The sequence below is a fragment of the Cinclus cinclus genome, chromosome 15 (assembly GCF_963662255.1).
Source record: "Cinclus cinclus chromosome 15, bCinCin1.1, whole genome shotgun sequence".
Classification (NCBI taxonomy): Eukaryota; Metazoa; Chordata; class Aves; order Passeriformes; family Cinclidae; genus Cinclus; species Cinclus cinclus.
Window position 1 is genome coordinate 3,289,259 of NC_085060.1, and position 19,595 is coordinate 3,308,853.

General features: G+C 48.4%; 1 protein-coding gene across 2 annotated transcripts in view; it reads right to left on the minus strand.

The window, feature by feature from the left end:
• Positions 1-19,595, minus strand: part of LOC134050254 (gamma-aminobutyric acid receptor subunit beta-4) — a 72,480-nt gene that overhangs the window by 27,830 nt on the left and 25,055 nt on the right. For both annotated transcript variants that reach the window (XM_062503199.1, XM_062503198.1), the window contains exon 3: positions 18,562-18,629. In XM_062503199.1, the coding sequence (XP_062359183.1) occupies positions 18,562-18,629 (68 nt within the window). The remainder of the gene's footprint in view (positions 1-18,561; positions 18,630-19,595) is intronic.

Sequence of the window (19,595 nt, forward strand, 5' to 3'; positions counted from 1 at the left end):
GTGGGAGGCTGAAATGCCAGAACCAACAGCTCTGGCCTAAGGAAGCTGGCCTAAGGAAGCTCACTGACCTAAAAAAGTACTTGCCTCTTTGCTAAAAGGGCTTGTGTGTTTCTAAACAAGCCTCTCCTCCATCTCTGCCAGCCCAGCAGAGGCCAGATCCCTCAGTTTGTCCCTAAAGTGTGGTACCCAGCATCTTCCAGTGCTTTAACCCCCTGCAGCAGCATCCCGGAGCATCAGCAGCATCCCTGATCATCAGCAGCATCCCTGAGCTGCCCTCCCATCCCAGAGGTGTGTGGGATGGCTCTGGGCACCACAGCTCCCCTCCCGGGGCTTGGATGGCACCTGAGCCTGCTGGAAAGCTGGGAAGCTGCTGGGCCTGGCTGTCCCTGAGGGATCCCTGCACATGCCTGGCTCAGTGTGCTCCACTGAGCAGCTCCCTGTGAGCTGCCAGTGCCAGCTCCCCCCAGATGCCCTCGCTCCCAAGTTTCCCAAAGCCTTTCCAAAGGCTTTTTTCTCTCTCATGCAAAGCAGAGGTGAGAGCTGGCAGACACCCATGGTGCAGAGATGCTCCCCTGTGAGTTCACCTAGAGGGACATAAAAAATACTGCAGAAGGAAGGGGAGATTACCTGGAGGGTCCCAGGTAATGGGGAATGTTGGGATGATGGGGTGTCCTACCAGCTGCTGAGGGCAGGAATGCTAAAATCCATCTCCAGATGAGAGGATACCCATAATTAGAGCCTTTCCTGAAGCTCAGCTGTGACCCCAAAACCAAAGATGGTGTACACTGTGAACGCTGGAATGTTGACACGGCAGGGGCATGAATGGAGGAAGGTATTTCCTGCAGAACCCCAGAGGCAACAAATTCAGCCAAGCATGCACAGGGATTCCCCAGACTCTCAGAGGACAGGGCAGAGAAGTCTGAGGGAACAGCAGCTGAGTCACAGCAAGAAGGGAAATAAGCTGGCACTCTTGGTATGAATTCAGAGTGAATTTCCACCGGCTCATTTTCCAAACACCTTTATTAACATCTATCCTCTAAGGTACTTCTCCTCCACCTCACAGAGCCCCTTTTGGGAGTGAAATGCTCCTTGGGAAGCAAACCTGGACTGGCCCTGGACCCTCCCCACTGGTGCTGGCTCTGTGCAACCCAGGAGCAGAAATGAACGCACTGTCACACAACACCAAAGCTGCCCCTTGGAGAAGTGTCCCAGGTTAAGATGCCAAATCTGAGCATAGGAACAAACACATTTGTGCAGAGGAAGGCAAATCTTGGAGGGACCAAGGCAGTGAGAGGACTTGTGAATCCAGGGGATGGGACTAACACATGAGAGGAGCCACTCCTGCTGTGGGGAGCACAGACTGGGTGCTGCTGAAGCAGTGACAGACTGGAGGGCAGGAGGATGCTGGGGCTTGGAGGTAGCAAATATTACCCGAATCCACCATAACTCAGTGAGGACACAGAGCAGTTGGTTGTGTGTTAATGGCGTGCAGGGATGCGCCCAGGGACACAGCATTTCAGGGAGCCAGCTCAGCCTGGGAACCTGAGCTTCCTTGTCTATGGACCAAAGGACAGCAAGGGGTGGGCAGGAGCAGTTTAGGCATCGGGTCCCTTTCTGTCACTGCAGAGAGAGGAGGGATACAAAATTAAGGAGCCCCTCTTCTCCTGCAGCCCCGTGTCAATATGCAGGACACAAAGCCCCTCTGAACCCAAGTGGGGTTCTTACAAAAGTGTTTGTGCTGGTTTTGGAGACACAGGTGTATTGTGTCAGACCAAAAGTCTTGATGCTGTCATAGCCTGCCTTCCGTAACAGGAAAGAGAATGGCAGGGAGGAATATGAGTTAAAAACGGTCTTTGTTGTGATACTTAATTCTGCAGCTATTTGGAATTCAGGATCTCCTCAGTCAGAGCTTGTACCTTCTTAATTGAAGATACTCAGTTTCTCTTATGAGAGCTTATCCTACTCCTCAAAATATTCAGCCTTTGGCATCTGCACTCTTGTGGCCCTGAATCCCACTGCTGAGCTCTTCACTGTATGCACATCACTTTAAACAGGTGCAAATCAGGTTTTCTCTTTGCCAACTCCCTGTAGTGCTTGTATTAAGCTGGTAAGCAACCACAACCTTGTGCTCCCAGGCTCACAGGGTCCCGTCTCCTTTTAGACATTTCAGGGTTACTCATCAGAGCACAAATAACTACAAATACTCTCACAAGTAGTTGAGAGGCTCTGATAGAGGCAGGAGATAGCAAGGCAGGGAGAACTGTTGCAGGGGTTAAGCACAGAGCAGAGCTCTGGTGGAGTCTGACATTCAGCAATGGGTTTTGATACAAGAATAGGCTGAAGGCAAGGTAATGGAAATAACTTTCCACAGAGCCTGAGCAATTAGATGTTACAAAAGCATGAAGTCAGGAGCATAAGAGTATTTTGGAAGGTCTAAGCATTAATATGGAAAATAAATTCAAGCTGATACAGAAAGGATCTCACAGGAAGGAATAGCTCAAGGATGCTGAGCCTGCTGCTGCAATGCTCCATCTTCCAACTCCTTCCATATTTGAGCAGAGCTCCCAGGCAGCTGCTCCCTAAATCCCCAGCACAGCTCCTAAGAGACACACGTCGCGGGCAGGCTGGGTCAGATCATTTTCCTTCGTGCTGTGACCCAGAGAATCCTCAGCACTGAGCTAGTCCAGAGGCAGAAGTGTGCAGGATTATTAGGGGCTCCACTAGACTCAGGCACCAGGATCAGAAATGTAAAGAATAATTTGTGTGGAGAGGTCAAATATTTGCTCAGAATACAGCAATTCTGGCAACACAGATATTGCCTGTGCTTGGTCCATTTTTGTGGATGACAAATGAGTTGGATACCTTTCAGTGGGGCTTTGAAAGTGAAGGCGACTGTTCCAGGCTGCTACTGGAGGCTGTTTCACCAAGCACTTGTAAGGCACTGGGAACAATAACTTTTCTGCAGGGAAGAGAGTGCACTGCTCTTCTGCTGCTGCAGGACTCTGGGCATGAGGCACAAAGGAGGTTTGGCAACTCATCCCCAGCTCTAGCTGTACCACTTGACTTTTTTCCCCCCTGACTTTGATAAAGAACCTCCTTTTGGAGAAGCAACCAAATAAAAGTCCTTCCCTATATAAGCAAATGACATATGGTCTCCTTGTCCAAGATCACAAAAGAACATTAGGAAAGCCAAGATGCTCCAGAAAGAGGGAGAAAAATGGAACATCTGACTTAGTAAAAACCAAGCTGCCACTGCCAGAGACTAATGAACAGTTTGCTGGCTTCAACTTCTTTGATGATTAAACACCAGCTCTTGTTCCCGTCATTCTTGGGAAAGAAATTAAAGGACAAAGTAGTCCTCAAGTATGTTTCATTTGAAGGAGGGGATAGGAGAAATAAAGAGGAATTGTTTTGAAGGGGAGAAGACAGGATCTGCCTGCAGTCAGCTGCAAGGAATTGGAATGGTGTAAAATGTGCAGGAATGTACAGGAATGTACAGGAATGTGCAGGAAAATACAGGAATTTACAGGAAGGACAGAGCACAATGGCCACAGCCCTTCCTTAGCAAGCTCATCAAAGAAAATTACTTAGCCCTCACATGGGCTTGTCCATCTCCAAAGAGATAAATCAAGGCATCCCAGACCTCAACGTGGTCCACTTCACCTGCCAGAAGTAAATACCTGCCAGCAGTCTTTCCAGCCCCAAGACAGCAGAGTCTGTTCAGACTCTCACCTTTGCTTGAGGCAGGAGGCAGCGGATTTGTACTTACTGTACTTTTCATGGGGAGAGCATCCTGCCAAAATACTGCTTTTAATTTGTGTTTTGGTGCAAGTGCCAGTGCCCAGCTTACCAGTCTGAAGTTCTGCATGACAGCTGTTATACATAAAGTGACAAATATTTCAGTTACTGCCCTTCTCCCTACACTTCAGCCTAGCAGGCAGGAAAGACACAATCTTTTCCCACCTTCCTTCTTTTTGAATAGCCAGATGTCAGCACGGACCTGGGAATCAGGAAGAGCACTCTTCCAGCAGTGCAAAGAAGAATTGGCTTCTAGGATATACTCTGTGCCCTTCTGTGCTGCAGGGCTGTGTGCTCTTGAACTCATTTTCTTCAAGACCTGAGGAGTACTTCGCATGGATATGTTCCCCTCACTAATCTGATCTACTTTTGTAGTAATTTGCATGTGTTTAATTGCTGAATGCATGACCAGAAACTGGGACAGGTGTCGGCGATATCCTCAAAACAACCCAGGGTGTGCGGGGAAAGTGTGGCTTTGTTGCCCTATTTCTCACCTGCCTCGTCCTATCCCTGCAGCCTCTGGAATGGTGCTGGCCCTGCAGGTGTCACTTTAGAGGACACAGCTGGGTTCTGAGCCAAAGGGATCTGCTGTGACAAGACCTTCAGTGTCATGAGCCTGGTCCTCAGAGCCCTGTCTGAGCACCACGTGTCACCTGCTGAACTGCCCCAGTCCTCTGGAAAAGTCTGCTGGAAGCAGAGATTGAGAGCAAAGAGCAGAACTGATGGGCACAGGGACGAGTGTCACCTGCTCTGTGAGCACAGGCAAAACAGCAACCTTGCTCAGAGTTACAGGCAGCAATCCCAAAATCACCACCTGCAGCACATCTTCCTCAGGCAAGTGCTCTGAAAACAATGACAGGCACTTTCTACCCCTGAGCCATGAAATCTGTGAGCCGGTGCACACCACTCCTGCTGGGCTGCTCTCCTCATTCTGTTCCCCCCAGGTGCCAGCAGCCAAACCCAGAGCCCTTTCTGCCCCTCAATTGTCCTGTTTGTGCACCACCAGCTAGATTGCTCTCAAAACCCAGCACAACTTGAGAAATTGCCTTTTCCAGAGAGCAGCCACTTAATGGGGACACATTTTTATTTCCTGTATCTTGCCTTGGCATTCCAGCTCAGAAGGGAGCACTTTGGCCAGAGACCCACCTAAGGGCATAGAAGCAAGGCCATACATAAATTCTGGGAAAGGCACTACATGAATTTCACCCTTTTGGGCTCAGAGAAGGATGCTGTTACACGATCTAATCCTAGATGAGCTGGGAAATGATAGGGAACTCACATTTATGTTTTACTAGAGCATCAGATGTCTCCAAATGGCTGCTCCAAGCATTCCTTCTGTCCCTTCTCTCCCTTAGAATATTTACTTAAGGGAAAATCTTAACGTAGCCCCTTTTGTTAACTCTCTTAACCTCTCCCCAGGCATGCACAAGGCCACTCGTGCCCAGTGTGGGACACAAGCAATAATACCCTGTTTCTGTGGACTCCCAGAGAAGAATTATGGTCAGGCATTGCAGAGCTGGGAAAGGGAATTCAAGAAGTTGCTTTTATTACAAAATGCTTTTTGGTGTGAAGTGTTTGGTGATTTAAAAGAGATTATGCTGACCCGCCACGGAAAACCCTGGTACTTTCCAAGGCCATCTTCACCTTCCACTGGTGACCAATCCTGCCCTCTACCCCACTGCCCTCCACAGTGCTGCTGCCTGAATTCCAGCTCTCCCCTGTCCTCTCCTTCCTGGCAGTGCCCTTCCTGCCTTGCAGCCTGTGCTGCCAGTGTCCTCCTGTACACACATATTGGCATATCTAATATACAGCCGTGGAAGCTCAAAAATGCTTTTAATAATTACTCGGTATTTAATTAAACATGCAACAACCAGCCTATTAGAGTAAATTAAATCCGAGTGAGACATTTGAACAGTGACTAGTGAAGATATCAGTTTCCAAAACTCACAGAAGGATGGAGGAAGAAAACTGGATTATGTCAAGGGAAAGATGATGCTGGAAGATGAGTGATGCTTCCTAAACCTTTCCCCCACATCTCTGGGCAAGTGCTAAGTGTGTAAACACAGAAATTATTTTTTCCTCCCTGAAGAAAAAAATTAGACAGAGCTTGTAATTCTCTGTGCTGTCAAGACCTCCAGTTTGGAGCTGCAGAGGTAAGAATTCATGTTATAAATAAAGCAATATTATTACTTTACATGGCAAAATAAAATTAAAAATATATTATTTTACTTGGCAAAAAAATTAAAATAAAAGTATATGCAGCTCTGAGCATTGAAACCATGAGACCCTGCAATAATATCAAGGCACTCAGGGCTTTGAAGACATTGTTTTAACTTAGGGAAGGAAGGTTTCCTGTTTCAGGTTCCAAAAATTGCCAGAAAGATGTCATTTCCCAGGAGTTAGCCAGAGGTAAACAAATCCTTTAAATCATTTAAGACAACTAGCACCTCCTGAGTGAAACCATCACCTCAACTAAGCTGGCACAGATTGGCTCGACCAAAATCTTAGATTGGTGTTTGTTTCCTGCAGAAGGCAAAGTTTGATCACACAGGGAGGTTGAAGTAGATGGTGGAGAGCAGAACATATTTCTGGCAGGAGGGTTCAGTTAGGCCAGGCACGGTCTCAGCACAGAGGATGGCAGCCCTGGGACTGGAAAAACAAGGCTGGCTTTTCAACAGGAAAAAGCAAAGTGGATGCAGACCATTCCACCTGCAAACCCCCAGACTCCTGCACCCAGAGACCCAGTTGTGTACCAGGGGTGACTCTGTGCAGTGAATATTCTGCACTGCTGTATCTGTGCAGAATATTCATACTTCAGGTGACGAGCTCAGTGAGAGGGAATGGTGTTAGAGAAAAGGGCCAGCAATCAGCTTTATCAGCTGTGGTGTGGACAGAGCACTGGCCATTTATGCTGGGACAGCAAGAAAGGGCAGAGGTATCATCAGATCTGTTCTAGAAAAAAAATTCTACTTGTCAAGGTTACTGGAAGCAGTAATCATGATGATGGATGGATGGATGGATGGAGGGATGGATGGATGGATGGATGGATGGATGGATGGATGGATGGATGGATGGATGGATGGAGGGATGGATGGAGGGATGGATGGAGGGATGGATGGATGGAGGGATGGATGGATGGATGGAGGGATGGATGGATGGAGGGATGGAGGGATGGAGGGATGGATGGAGGGATGGATGGATGGATGGAGGGATGGATGGATGGATGGAGGGATGGATGGATGGATGGATGGATGGATGGATGGAGGGATGGATGGATGGATGGATGGATGGATGGATGGATGGATGGATGGAGGGATGGAGGGATGGATGGATGGATGGATGGATGGATGGATGGATGGAGGGATGGATGGATGGAGGGATGGATGGATGGAGGGATGGATGGAGGGATGGAGGGATGGATGATGGATGGAGGGATGGAGGGATGGATGGATGGATACCTCCTCCTCCATCCAAGAGTTCATCTGCCCATGGCTATTCCAGGCTCAAGCCAAGTGAACCAGCACAGGCTGAGGCCAGCAGAGTGCCCACCATATGGACCAGGCTGGCCCTCTCCCACTTCATCCATCCCAATCCTGACTGGGGGATCACAGACCTTATGGGTGAGTGCTGCTAACTCTGAAAACAGCATCCACACTGCAGCTGTACACAACACTCCTGATTCTGCTGAACGAGCCAAGCTTATTACAGGATGCATGAAGGAAAAAAAAAAAAAAAAAACAAGAAAAAAGAGGTTTCAGCAAGCTGTGGAGGCCCACAAGCAGAGCAGACTTTGACTTCACAGCCAACTGGATGGGGAGAACAAGCTGCAGTCCCTGTCCATGCTGAGTGAGTGCTTGCTGCAGCACCAGGACCAACAGTCCTGGAGCCAAGGATCTCTATTTGCAGAGCTGGCAGGGAGCCCACGTGAGCTCGGTAAATAAAGTATCCAGAAAATAAAAATACCCAAAAACACTGTTTAATTTTTTTTTTCCTCTGAAGAACCTGATACGGAGAGAAGCATAGAGAAAACCCATCCCTCCAGAAGAGTGATACTCACAGAACCTGAAAGGTCTGATGGCTCACAGCTGGTACAGCTAAATACCTGACACTCCTTTTTGGGGCAAACTGCTGGGACTTGGGATAACAGGGCTCAGACAGGAGCTTCTGTATTTTAAAACCTCTGCAATCTTAGCTACAAACTCTTGATGGATGAAAGGGTCAATGTTTTGTGTATCAGTGACCTAGGGAAGCATCAAAGGAGGTGGTCAGGGACACAGAAGCCTCAGCTGCCTTCCCCTGCAGCCACACTGAAGATCCAGGAGACCCTGGGCTAGCAGGGTGCTGCAGAGGGAAAAGCAGATGAGATCCAACCTGTAAACAATGAGTAAATTTTGGGTTTGCTTCCCTCCTCACCAGAGCCTCAGATGGGAGCTCAGCACATCCTGGAAAATGCAGGCAGAGATGTATGAGATGGCATGCTCAGCCTGGTGACCCAGCACACCCTGGGACAGGCAGCAGGACACAGCTGTGCACACCTGGCAAGCAGTGACATGGGAGGGGACCGTGGATCTTGCCTTTTACTTTCTCCTCTGCCGTTTTTTTCTGGCTGGGGCTGGCCAGAGATTCCGTTTGTGCCAGGGCAGCAGGGACTACCCACAGCTCATCCCACATGCATGCCTACCCTCCTTCCCCAAAATGATCCCTTCGTCTGACTAGAGGATCTCTCTGGATCTCCAAACAGCTCGGCAGACCCTCTTCCTTCTACCATCCCTTTTCCTTGAATGTTCCTTTCTCTCTGTAGCCTAGCAACTCAGCACAGACTCAGAATATTAACAGCTCCTGTCCCCACACACGATCTTCTCCAGAGGCCTGAAAAATGTGATAGCAGAGAGGCTGAGAGGGGTAGGAGCATACATGAGATATGGGGAGCGTGCAGGGAGCCTCTCCCAGCACTCTGAAACAGCAGAGCCATTCAGCTGTCGGATCTGCCACCTTCACTTAACATGTACATAACATATAGAGTTATTTATAGCCCCATTTATTTGCATATTCAAATAGCAGCACAACATGCAAGCACTTGTATTTGGATTTAGGTTCCATATCGAGGTACTGGCATCCTTGCACAAGTACATCCTCTGTTGCTGGGTGCTTTAAATGTATATATGACAGGATGTCAGAAGGTCAGATTCCCAAGGTCTAATTTGGTTTTCAATCAAATCAGATGAAGCTTTCACTTGGGGGAGAAAAGCTACTTTAACATTCTGCAGTAATCCTCTCCAATGCTGCAACATTGCTATTGAAACAGGTGGCAGTTTGGAACATTGCTCTCAAATAGAGCCAGCTTTTTAATACATGTGTGTATATATATATATATATAACATATATATATAAAAAAAAAATATATGGGGGGGGAGGATGGAAAGGGAAATTATCCCAGGCAGTTTTCTGCAGTAGGAATTCTAACTACTACAGGGATGCTGGGGTGCAAGCTGAAGTGGTTCATACCAGCACCATACAACACTGACATGTTCAGAGCTAAAGATAACTCAGCTGCTAGAGGAACAGATGGAGCACTGCAATGCATAGCCCTGTTGAGCTGAAAGCACGCTGCAAACCATCCAGCCACAGCCTCTCCTCCTCCCCAGCACGACTCCTCTGCCGTGGGGTGCAGCCACTTCCCAAGAGCACAGTGAACTTGGCCTTTTCTGGGAGTGCACCCAAATGGGAACTGCCTGGAGAGCAAAATGGGGAAACTCCAGTTCTGAGCACTGGATTGTCTCATCCATCCCCAGGCTTGGACTGGAGGACTCACAGAGATACTCCTCAGGGAGAGCAGCCCTGTGGAAAGAGTCACAGTGGGAGATCACTCTCGACAAGCCTTGCCACCGGGTTTTATTTGTGCTGCAAACCCCAAGCTCTGGGCTGGGAATCTCCCAGTTCATCCCACAGCTTTCCCATAACCCAGAATTTCCCATGATGCAGACAAAGAGCGTTCTGCAAACTCTCCCATTAAAATATCAGGTGAATGCTGGAAGATCCCCAGGCAGAAACAAGCAGAGTAGAACAGAAAGTTTCAGGGGCAAGAGATATCATTCCCTTGTCCAGCAGTTCAGTCTTTCCTCAACTGAGAACTTCCTCCAGCAAGGTTCCCACAGTTCACCTCCTACTTATGGCCAAATCGTGCCACTTGGCCAAGAAAAATATTCATTCAAGGTGATCATTAATGCTGGAAAAGTCACAGCCCATCAGCACAAGCACAGGGGAGCCCTTTTTGGGGAAGCAATGGAGTTGTCCCCTCCCACCAGGAGAGCCTCAGGACTGCTTCTCCACCAGGCTGCTCCCTGCCCCACAGGCACCGAGTCCTCCAGAGCTCTGTCTCCAAAGGAATTCCTGGGGCTTTGTGCAGATCCAGCTCCCATCTGGCCACGGCATTTGGAGAGACTGCATGGTGATCTTTGGCTTGTTACTTAGCAACTGGACTCTAAGTAGTAGTGAATTTACTGGGCTGTCACTGCAGTCCAAGCAGTACCAGGAGCCAGGGCACAGGGAGAGTTTTGTCATGGGAATGGGATAACTTGTAAAGTATTATGGAAGGCAGGCGAGATTTTTCCCTTCTACAAGTTGCCATAAATGCAGTAAATATTGACATATGAGTCACACTGACCTATTTTCTAGCTTTTAAGCCAGGACAATTTCTTTGCAACTGATTTCAGAAGCAGCGAACAGGGAGCACTTCAGGCCCCTTCACGAGTTCACTTTATTCTCGACTATTTTATGCAACCCCTTTGGAAGAACCATCCCCATCTTCCAGGCAGATAAGGGACCACTCACTGTTTTAACTTGAGCACCCAGTCCCCCCACCACCACCCTGCAGAGCACCCCTGGGGCCAGATGCTTTCCTTGTCCTCACCCACGACCTCAGTCCCAGAGATGTGTCAGCACATCAGATGTGTCAGTGGGAATTCTGTTAAAGAAAGGCGTTGTGTGATGTGAGTAGGTGTCCACATCTGATCCTTGACTTTTCAGGCAGTGTCAGTGCTGGTGAAAGTCACCCTCAGCCTCAGTACTCATCTGATGTCACTGCTGCCAGGATGAAAACATCCTAACCACAAATCTAATGATGGCAGGTGAGGTGGGTCCCTGACATTAGCTTTGCAAAGGTGTTTCTGGAGCTCAGTGGATTTCTAGTTTTGCCCTCTCTCCAGAGGGGCCACAGAGCAGGCAGCTGTGCCTCCTGCATGCCAACAAGAGCATCTCAAAGCTGCCAAGTCCAGAGTGCTTTGGAGGTTACTCTCCACCTTGCCACAGCCATCTTTTATTCCTCCAAACATCCCTCTGGCAGCAGGAAAAATCATCAAAATGCTGTTTTTTCCCTCAGCCAGCCAAGTGTTCTTGTGTCTCCCACTTCCTACTGCTGGGAAAGCAAAGTGAGCAGGTCCCCAGGGTGACTGTGTGACCGATGGCAGTGTGCACATGGACATTTGCCTCTCCTGGTAAATCTCCCCTTGAGGAAACGCTGTTCCACGTGCACAGAGCCAGCACTGTTTGATTTCCCAGCCATGCCATGCACTCAGCCCCACACACCAGGAGCTGAAGGGCCAAGAGCTGTGTGAGCCCAGCTGTGCTGAGGCACCACTGGCAGAGGAAGGCACAAGCCCTTGCCAGCCCTGAGGAAATCTTTCATCCCAGCTGTCTGTTGCAATACCCTGCTTTAGACCACAGCACACAGAAGCCCTTTGTGTATATAAAAAAAAGCACATAACCCCCATGCCTGTAGGGACAGTTCACCCCAAGTCAGAGCTCTACCATGAGAAGATCAAGTTTCACAGAATTATTAAGGTTGGAAAAGACCCCCAGAATCACCAAGTCCTACCTTTGACCAAATACCCCCATGGCCACTAAACCATACCACAAGCTGCCAGGTCTGCTCGGTTTTTGAGCACTGCCAGGGATGGTGACTTTACCACTTCCCTGGGGATCCTGCTCAAATTCTTAACCACTCATTCAGTGAAGAAATTTCTCCTGATATCCAGCATGAATCCCCCCCGAATCCTTCTCCATCACCAAGGCCACACAGCACCCTGTGCTACCAACCACACTTCCATCCCAGGAGCCTCCAGCAACCCAGCAGGACTATCTCCCCTGCAGCACCATGACAGGGCACCATCTGCAGCTCAGCACCAACCCTGCCTCCTGGTTTTCCCATATTTTGGCAGTCCTAAATATTCAGCAGCCTTGAATACCAAGATGTAATGTATACACACACACACACACACACACACACACAGAGTTTAGATACCACAGTGTCACAGGGCTGGGGATACCCAAGGCTACAGAGAAACATTTGCAGCACTGGAGTGTCATGTCATACTTGTATCTCACAGCATATAACTCCAGAAAACTCTGACTGTGGGATTTAAATGCTTTAACCTTTGCTTTTTTAAAAAAACATTTGGATACCCAAGGACATAAAGACTGAGAAGTATCTGTATGTCATTTCTGCATTGAAAAGAGACAGCAACAAAACAGAACATTTTCAATAAAGGATAAGGAAAACATTGACACATTTGAAGAGAGTAGATGGTACTAAAAGGCACAGCATAATGGTAGAACTTTCTTCTTCAAAATCTTGTTTTTCAAAGCTCAAGACATCTACAGCAATGGAAAATCCTTTTCAAGGGCACATTGCAGCAAAGTCGTGTTTGTCCAGTTTTGCAGGTGTACATATATTCCAGTGAAAACAGAACTGTAAAGCGAGCTCAGGGCAGATTCCACCACAAAGTCGATTTCAAGCACAGCCAAAACCTGGAAAATGCGATGTAGTGAGAAGAGTGATGCCCCACTGATGATGGTGTAGCAGGTTGTAGGATGAACTGTCCTGGTCAAGAACACTCTTACACAAAACCTGGTCCACTTCATTTTGGGTTAAAAGCCAATTGAAAACCCTTGCAGCTCATGGCTGCCTTGAGACACGCTTTACATCTCTCTTGAACAGGGAAATCTGCCAAAGCAGACAGCTTGTTTTTCAGGCAAGCTTCGAGAAGTTGGGAAATAACAGCCACGATGCTTTCTGCCATAACCTCCAAGAGATCCAGTGCAGTGTGCCAGCACCAGAGCAGTCACTCCAACAAGGCACAGCCTGGCAGCAGGGGCACAGGGCTGGGAAGCAGTGAGCCACTGGAAGAAGTTGCCCAGAGAAGATGTGGCTGCCCCTGGATCCCTGAAACTGTCCAAGGCCAGGTTGAACGGGGCTTGGAACAACCTGGGGTGGTGGAAGGTATCCTGGTTTGGAATGAGATGAGCTTTAAATCTCTTCCAACTCAGACCATTCTGTGATTCTCTGAAGCAAAACATCAAGGTCAGCTTTGCCAAGCTTCCTGCCCTGACCCCTAATCCTTCCCCACTGCACACTGTCCCCCAGGAAAAGCAATTGGCAATCCCACAGGCATCCTTCCTTTCACACCCCTATTCCTGCAAATGTTTTCATCTGGAAGCCTTATTTCCTACACTAGCCCTCTGCAACAATCCTCTTGTAACTTTTCAACTTGTCACCAGGTTTATAAAACTTTAAAGCTGGTGCTATAACAAACTGAAATGATGTTATTGCAGATGTAGGAGAGCATCTTGGGATGAATAAATTATAGGAGCCACAAAGAAATCATGACTATAAAGGTTGGATGCTCCGAGCTGTCTACGGTGTGCAGACACAGGAGGGAGCAGGTTTAGGACTGCACAGACCATAGGGCAGGGAAATTGAAGCGTTATGAAGGGTAACCACCTCTTATTTCAAGTGCATACAAAACTTCTGGTAGTTTTCCTTATTGAAATAGTGCATTAATACTTCAAGGGAGTCTGAACTGTCTGATGCTAGAAAAATATGTCCCCAGAGACTGCCTAGAGAGGGAAAAGGCTACACTGGAAGGATTAGTCCTCTTCTAGTCCCACGGTGCAGGAATATACAGCACACCCAGGGCAGGCCCATCCTCAGCTGGAGGAAAGGACACCCAGCAGTGGGGGAAGACTTGCAGCTCTTTCTGAAGCCACTGGTACTGGGCACTGTCAGAACTGCACCACCAGGGCAAGCTGGCTGAACCAGACCCTTCAGGTGGGTGACTCTGGGCAGCATTCAGGCCACAAAGCACAAGGACAGACAGTCACAGGCTGCTCTAGCTGATTGTGACATGAGCTCCACGCTGCCAGAGCTCCTCACGACCCCAGCTCAGAGACGCTGCTGGAGACTCCTCAGTAGCCTGACCACACCAAGAGACCTGAACTGCCACTGCCCCAGCGCCACTGCACACCAACAAGAGTCCATAAACACCTGCTGGTTGTTCCCTTGATGCCTTAAGTTTTTAGCATTTCTATTTTTCAGGTCCTGTACTGCATTAGTGAATAACTGAACTCCATATAGAGTGTTTGTGAGCTCTCTTCACAGTTTGGTCAGACAAAACAATCCTTGCAGGCCTCAGAACCAAGGTCACCATCACAGCCTCAGGTACAAACAAAAAGTATAAAGAAAAATGAATTGTGGGGGAAAGCAAACTGGGGGATTGTGACTTAACTACCTGAAGATGTAATTAGAAAATTTACCTCTGATATGCAAACAGACCAAACTTATATCTGCCCTAAAAAACTCTGACCATTGTGCACCTTGGGTGTGGCTTCTGGGAGGCTTTTGCACTGCCCAAGGTGTACCTGTTAAAGGCCTTTAATAAATACCCACTTTATTCTTTTAACTGCCCAAAGTGTACCTGTTAAAAGTCTTTAATAAATACCCACTTTATTTTTTTAACTGCCCAAGGTGTACCTGTTAAAGGCTTTTAATAAATACCCACTTTATTCTTTTAACTGCCCGAGGTGTTCCTGTTAAAGGCCTTTAATAAATACCCACTTTATTCTTTTAACTCTGTCCAGCCTCTGCTCTAGGTGGCCATTCCGGGCATCACCCTGCTCTCTGCAACTCAGTCCCAGGTCACCTCAAAGGAGATGGGCTGGGTGAGTTATCCAGGAGATCCATCCTTCTGTCCTTCATGGGTCACCTGAGCTCCTCAACAGCAGCAGGAACACATTCCTCCTCTCAGCCTGCCTTCAAATCCCCAACTTGTAAATTTGCACAGGAGATGAAAAGACTCCAGCAAGGCCTTTCATCTTCATGGATCAGCACTTCCCAGAGGGTCTGCCACTCAAATGTGCCCTCCCCAACACCTATTTGGCCTGGCCCCTGGCATCCTTCCCCAGACATTTCAATTGATGTCACTGATCTTGGCTCAGCAAATAATCCTTCTAATCACTGACAGGAACAGAGGCTGCAGCTCAGTGTTGCTCAGCCTTGCTAAGGGGGGTACACAGCAAGAAAGCATCACTCCAGAAAGTGAGCTGACAGAATGGCTGGCCACACACAGGCAGCAGCTGCCATGAACCAGGAGGAGACACTTTTTGAAATAAGGGCTGCAGTTTTGGTCTCTCATCACTGGGAGATGGTTCCCACTGTACCTATGAACACCCTGCAGGCTGGCATGGCACAGGGTCTGGGAATGGCCCTCCAGGGAGCTGGAGGTGCATCAGCTTTGGGTCTTAGAACACACGTGGCACCAGCAGGCAGCTGCAAGGCATTCTGAGTGTCAGAGTGTCTGGGAACATCCAGCATCAGGACATGACTGTGCTGCCTTTTCAGAGATCCCGGTGTCCTCTAGGACAGGAATGCAACCACGTCTTCATTTTGGGAACAGGGTTCCCATGGGAGTGAGGGCAAGGAGTGCTCGTGGCTGGAGCTGGATCCCTCCACAGCACCACAACCAGCTGGACTCCTGTGGAAAACTGCTTTTGGAAGCATGCAATGCCTGGTCGCTGACAGCACTTGTTCCTCACCACCAGGCAGCCAGCAGGCGCCAGGAGTCCCAGGGAAAGGCTGGGAGAGCCAGGGGCTCTCCTCATCCTGCCCAGTCCCAGCACCAGGGCCATTGTTCCCAAAAGGATGTCGGAGGATTAATTAATTATCCTACAAGGGGCAGTAAGTAATAACACTCCTTGTGGAACAATAGAAGCTATTTGGTCGCCATGACAACCCAGCTTCACTTGTGTGCCTTTAATTTATTCATTGCACAGTTCCTTTCCCAAGCACACATGATGCCAAAATAATGCCTTGTTTTTCTTGCCAGTATCCATGTCCAGAGCAGGGGTAAAACACAGCCCTTTCCCCGGGGCATCTGTCACACAGAAGAATGATGCACATATAATCCCTTCAGCCTGGAAGCTTACATCACATGAGAACTTTTCTGCTCCCTAAATGTTTGCTCTTTAAGATGATTCTGATTTTTAACTCCTTTTTGAAGCTACCTCACCACGGTGCTCAGAGTTCTTGATCCTGAATAAATTCTCACCAACAGCCACCTCATCTCCCATCCCCAAACCCTTCCACACCCTTTCATCCTGCCCAAATCTACGTAGGAAAGATGGGCAGGAGATTATTCCTGTCCAACAGAGAGCCAGGAGGGATAATCAAAAGCCTAGAAGTGACATTCCTTCACACTCGCAGGAGTGTGGCATGGACAGTGGTGCCCAGCCTGACCACGCCATCAAAACACTCAATGTCCATCACTGTGCTGCTCAGATTCTGCAGGATCCAGAGCAGCACGTGGATGAAGGTCTGTGCCAGGAAATCTGTGCATCACAGAGGGATTATTGTTGCTGTTTCTCCCCCAGTTCTGTGCCAGAGGGAAGCAGGGGCTCACTGGAGAGGGTAGAGCACCACATTTGCGTGGCAAAGGGTTGGGAAGTGCTGCTCACACCTGCTGGACAAAGCACTCGATCAGCCCCTTTAGCCCATGGACACTTCTCCAGAGGGAGGTTCATCCTGCATCAGCCTCTGCAGGGCTCAGTTGTCTTCACAGAACGGTTTGGGTTGCAAAGGACCTCAAAGACTGTCTTGTCCCAGCCCCTGCCATGGGCAGGGACACGTCCCACTATCCCAGACTGTTCAGAACTCCATCCAGCCTGGCTTTGGACATTTCTAGGGGTGGGGGAGCTGCAGCTGCTCTGTGCCAGGGCCTCCCCACATTCACAGGGAAGAACTTTTTCCTAAGATCCAGTGTGAACCTACTCTCTTAGTCTGAATCCGTTCCCCCTTGTCCTGTCACTCCAGGCCCTTGTGAAAAGTTTCTCTTCACCTTTCTGGTGGGCTCCCTTCAGCCACCCCTAAGCTGGGTTTTTCTCCAGGCTGAACAATCCCAGCTCTCCCAGCAGAGCTTCTCCATCCCTCTGACCATCCTGGTGCCTCGTCCGGACTCTCTCCAACAGGTCCCTGTCCTTCCTGTGCTGGGGACAGACCTGCTCAGGCTCACAGGGGCTGTTGCTACAGGTGAGCTGAGAACAAACCCCCTCAACCCCTCCCAGTTATGTTAAGTCTTGGTCTTAATCCACAAGTCCAGACCCCACATTGTCCAGTCTGGCTCTAGCTGGAGGGTGACATTTGGTCCAGCATCTCAGAACATCCAGGTCCAAACTGAGCCTGGGCGAGGAGATGACTCCAAGTTGAGCTGTGGCCTGACAGGCAAGATAGGTGGAACTGGGTTAAGCCATCTGGCCGTGCTAAGCTGAGCCTAAACTCAAGCACAGCTACCCAGTGCCTCTGTACCCAAATCTAGGGCCATACACACTGCCCAGTGTCACTGTCACTGGACTGAGGTGTCGCAGGTCACACAGAGAATTCAGGGGATGGTGGGATGGTAGCAGAGAGTCAGCAAAAGAAACTTTCACATAGGAACATGAAGGTTCTTGGCTGGCTCTTCCCCCTGGGTCATTCCAACAGGTATTCAGGCTTTTCAGGCAGTTTGGAAATAAAACCACCTGGTCAGGTTGTGTCACCTCCCTTCCTCCTCTCCACAGAGCAGCAGAAGAGGAAACAGGGCAGGAGAGGCCAGAGACAGAGAAATGGGACAGGAGCACTGGGACACCAAGGTATTAATTGACTTGAACTGCAAGAGCTCTAAACTGGTCCAGGATTGCCCTGCACTGGTCAGGAAGTGAGGAACTGGACAGGAGCTGCTCCCAGTAGCCTCCCACTCCACTCAGCCTCTGGGAAAGGGGAAAAGTCTGGAGGAAATACTCTGGACAGAGGGGAGAAAGGCAAGTTGAGGCAATTACAACCCAATCCATGTCCTCTGCTGGGTGCTGAGGGCTTCTGAGGAACTGTCCTGATTGTGAACCTAAACCATGACCAAAGTAATCAACAAATTTCACAGATTTCATGCCAAGCCATTGTTACCTGAGCAGGTAATATTTTTGTTGTTGTTCAGAGTGGTGTGAAAAGCTCCAGTCTATCAATACCACCCCAAACCAGATTTCCATTAGATGCCTCACTTTCCAGCACAGATCTCCAAGGAAATGTTGAATTACCACCAGCAAATGAAAATTCAGTTTTTAACTTCACAGGGCCAGACTGACCAAAAAAACACTTTTGTATTAACCAAAAAATACAATTCACATCTACTTTTTTAAGGCATAAGCTTGTCTGACTTGGGGAGAATATATTTTTGTCTGTGCAACACACACAGAAGGAATAAGAATCTCCTCTGGATTGAGATGCCACAAGCTCCAGAGGTGCCAGCAGAGATCCAGATGCCTCCAAGGAAGGAGTAAGGATTCTTCCAAGGATTGGAAGTAAATCTCAGCCAGAAAATGGAAGAACTGTTTATAGTTTGTTTGTTTGTTTGTTTTTTCCCCCTTTCTTTTTTTTTTTTTTTTTCTCTTTCTTTCCAAACTTACCATGTTGACTTCAGAGATCTGGTCAATGCTGGAGATGTGGATGCTCATTCCCACTGTGACAGGGTTGCCTGAAACACAAATCAGATGGGTTAGGACCATATTCAAGTTCTCCTCTCTTTTCTGCAGTATAAGAATTGCCTAGAAATGCATGGATTTCATTTTAAGCAGCCCCACATTCCCTGAGTACCATGGAATTGAATGTGCTCAAGTGATTAGATTTCTCTCACTCCCAGACTTACAGACTCACCCCAAGGAGCAGTGCAGCCTAAGCTTGATTTTTTTTTTTTTTTAATTCCTGGAAGTTAATTACCCCCTAGTAACACAATTATCTCTGGTTATTCCAAATAATCCCTTCAGAGACCATCAGTAGGCTCCTAGTGGGCTCACATAAGGTGGTCCTGAATGACCATACAGAGAACACAGCACCCAAGCCCATGCATTCCATAGGCAGGAAATGTGCTCAGCTCACTCCTGCATCACTCTGTCGGCTCTGAGCACTCAGTCTGAAAATCCCAAGTGAGTTTTAATACCCAAGGCACCAGACAAGTACAGGAAACAGATCTATGAAGTGAAAAAGCAGCATTTGTAAGGTGGCTTTTCAGAGCAGAGCTTGGATTAGAGAACAGGACAGTCCTTCCAGTGAGGTTTAAGCCATGTAAAACAATTTACAGTGAGACACACACCCACTATCAAAGCCAGCAAAAATCCTCCTGCAGCTGGAGATGGGGTTTTTGCATTTTACCCCTCCCCTGCTCAGGCCCACAGCCCCAAAGGCAGAGCACAAGCCTAATCCTACCCCAAGAAAAGCCCCTTTCCTCACACATGCAAGGTGGAAAATGGTCCCTTGCAATGCATCACTAGAAAGGGAAAGGCAAGCCGCTGTGCCACTCAAGGTATTAACTCTTCCATGCACTCATTAGTAGATCTAAGTGCTGAAATATTTACAGATAATCACGAAATGCCTTAGAAAGTAATTAGGAGATTGGGGGAGAGGGGAGAACCACACAACTGAAAATGAAGTGATTTTTTAATTA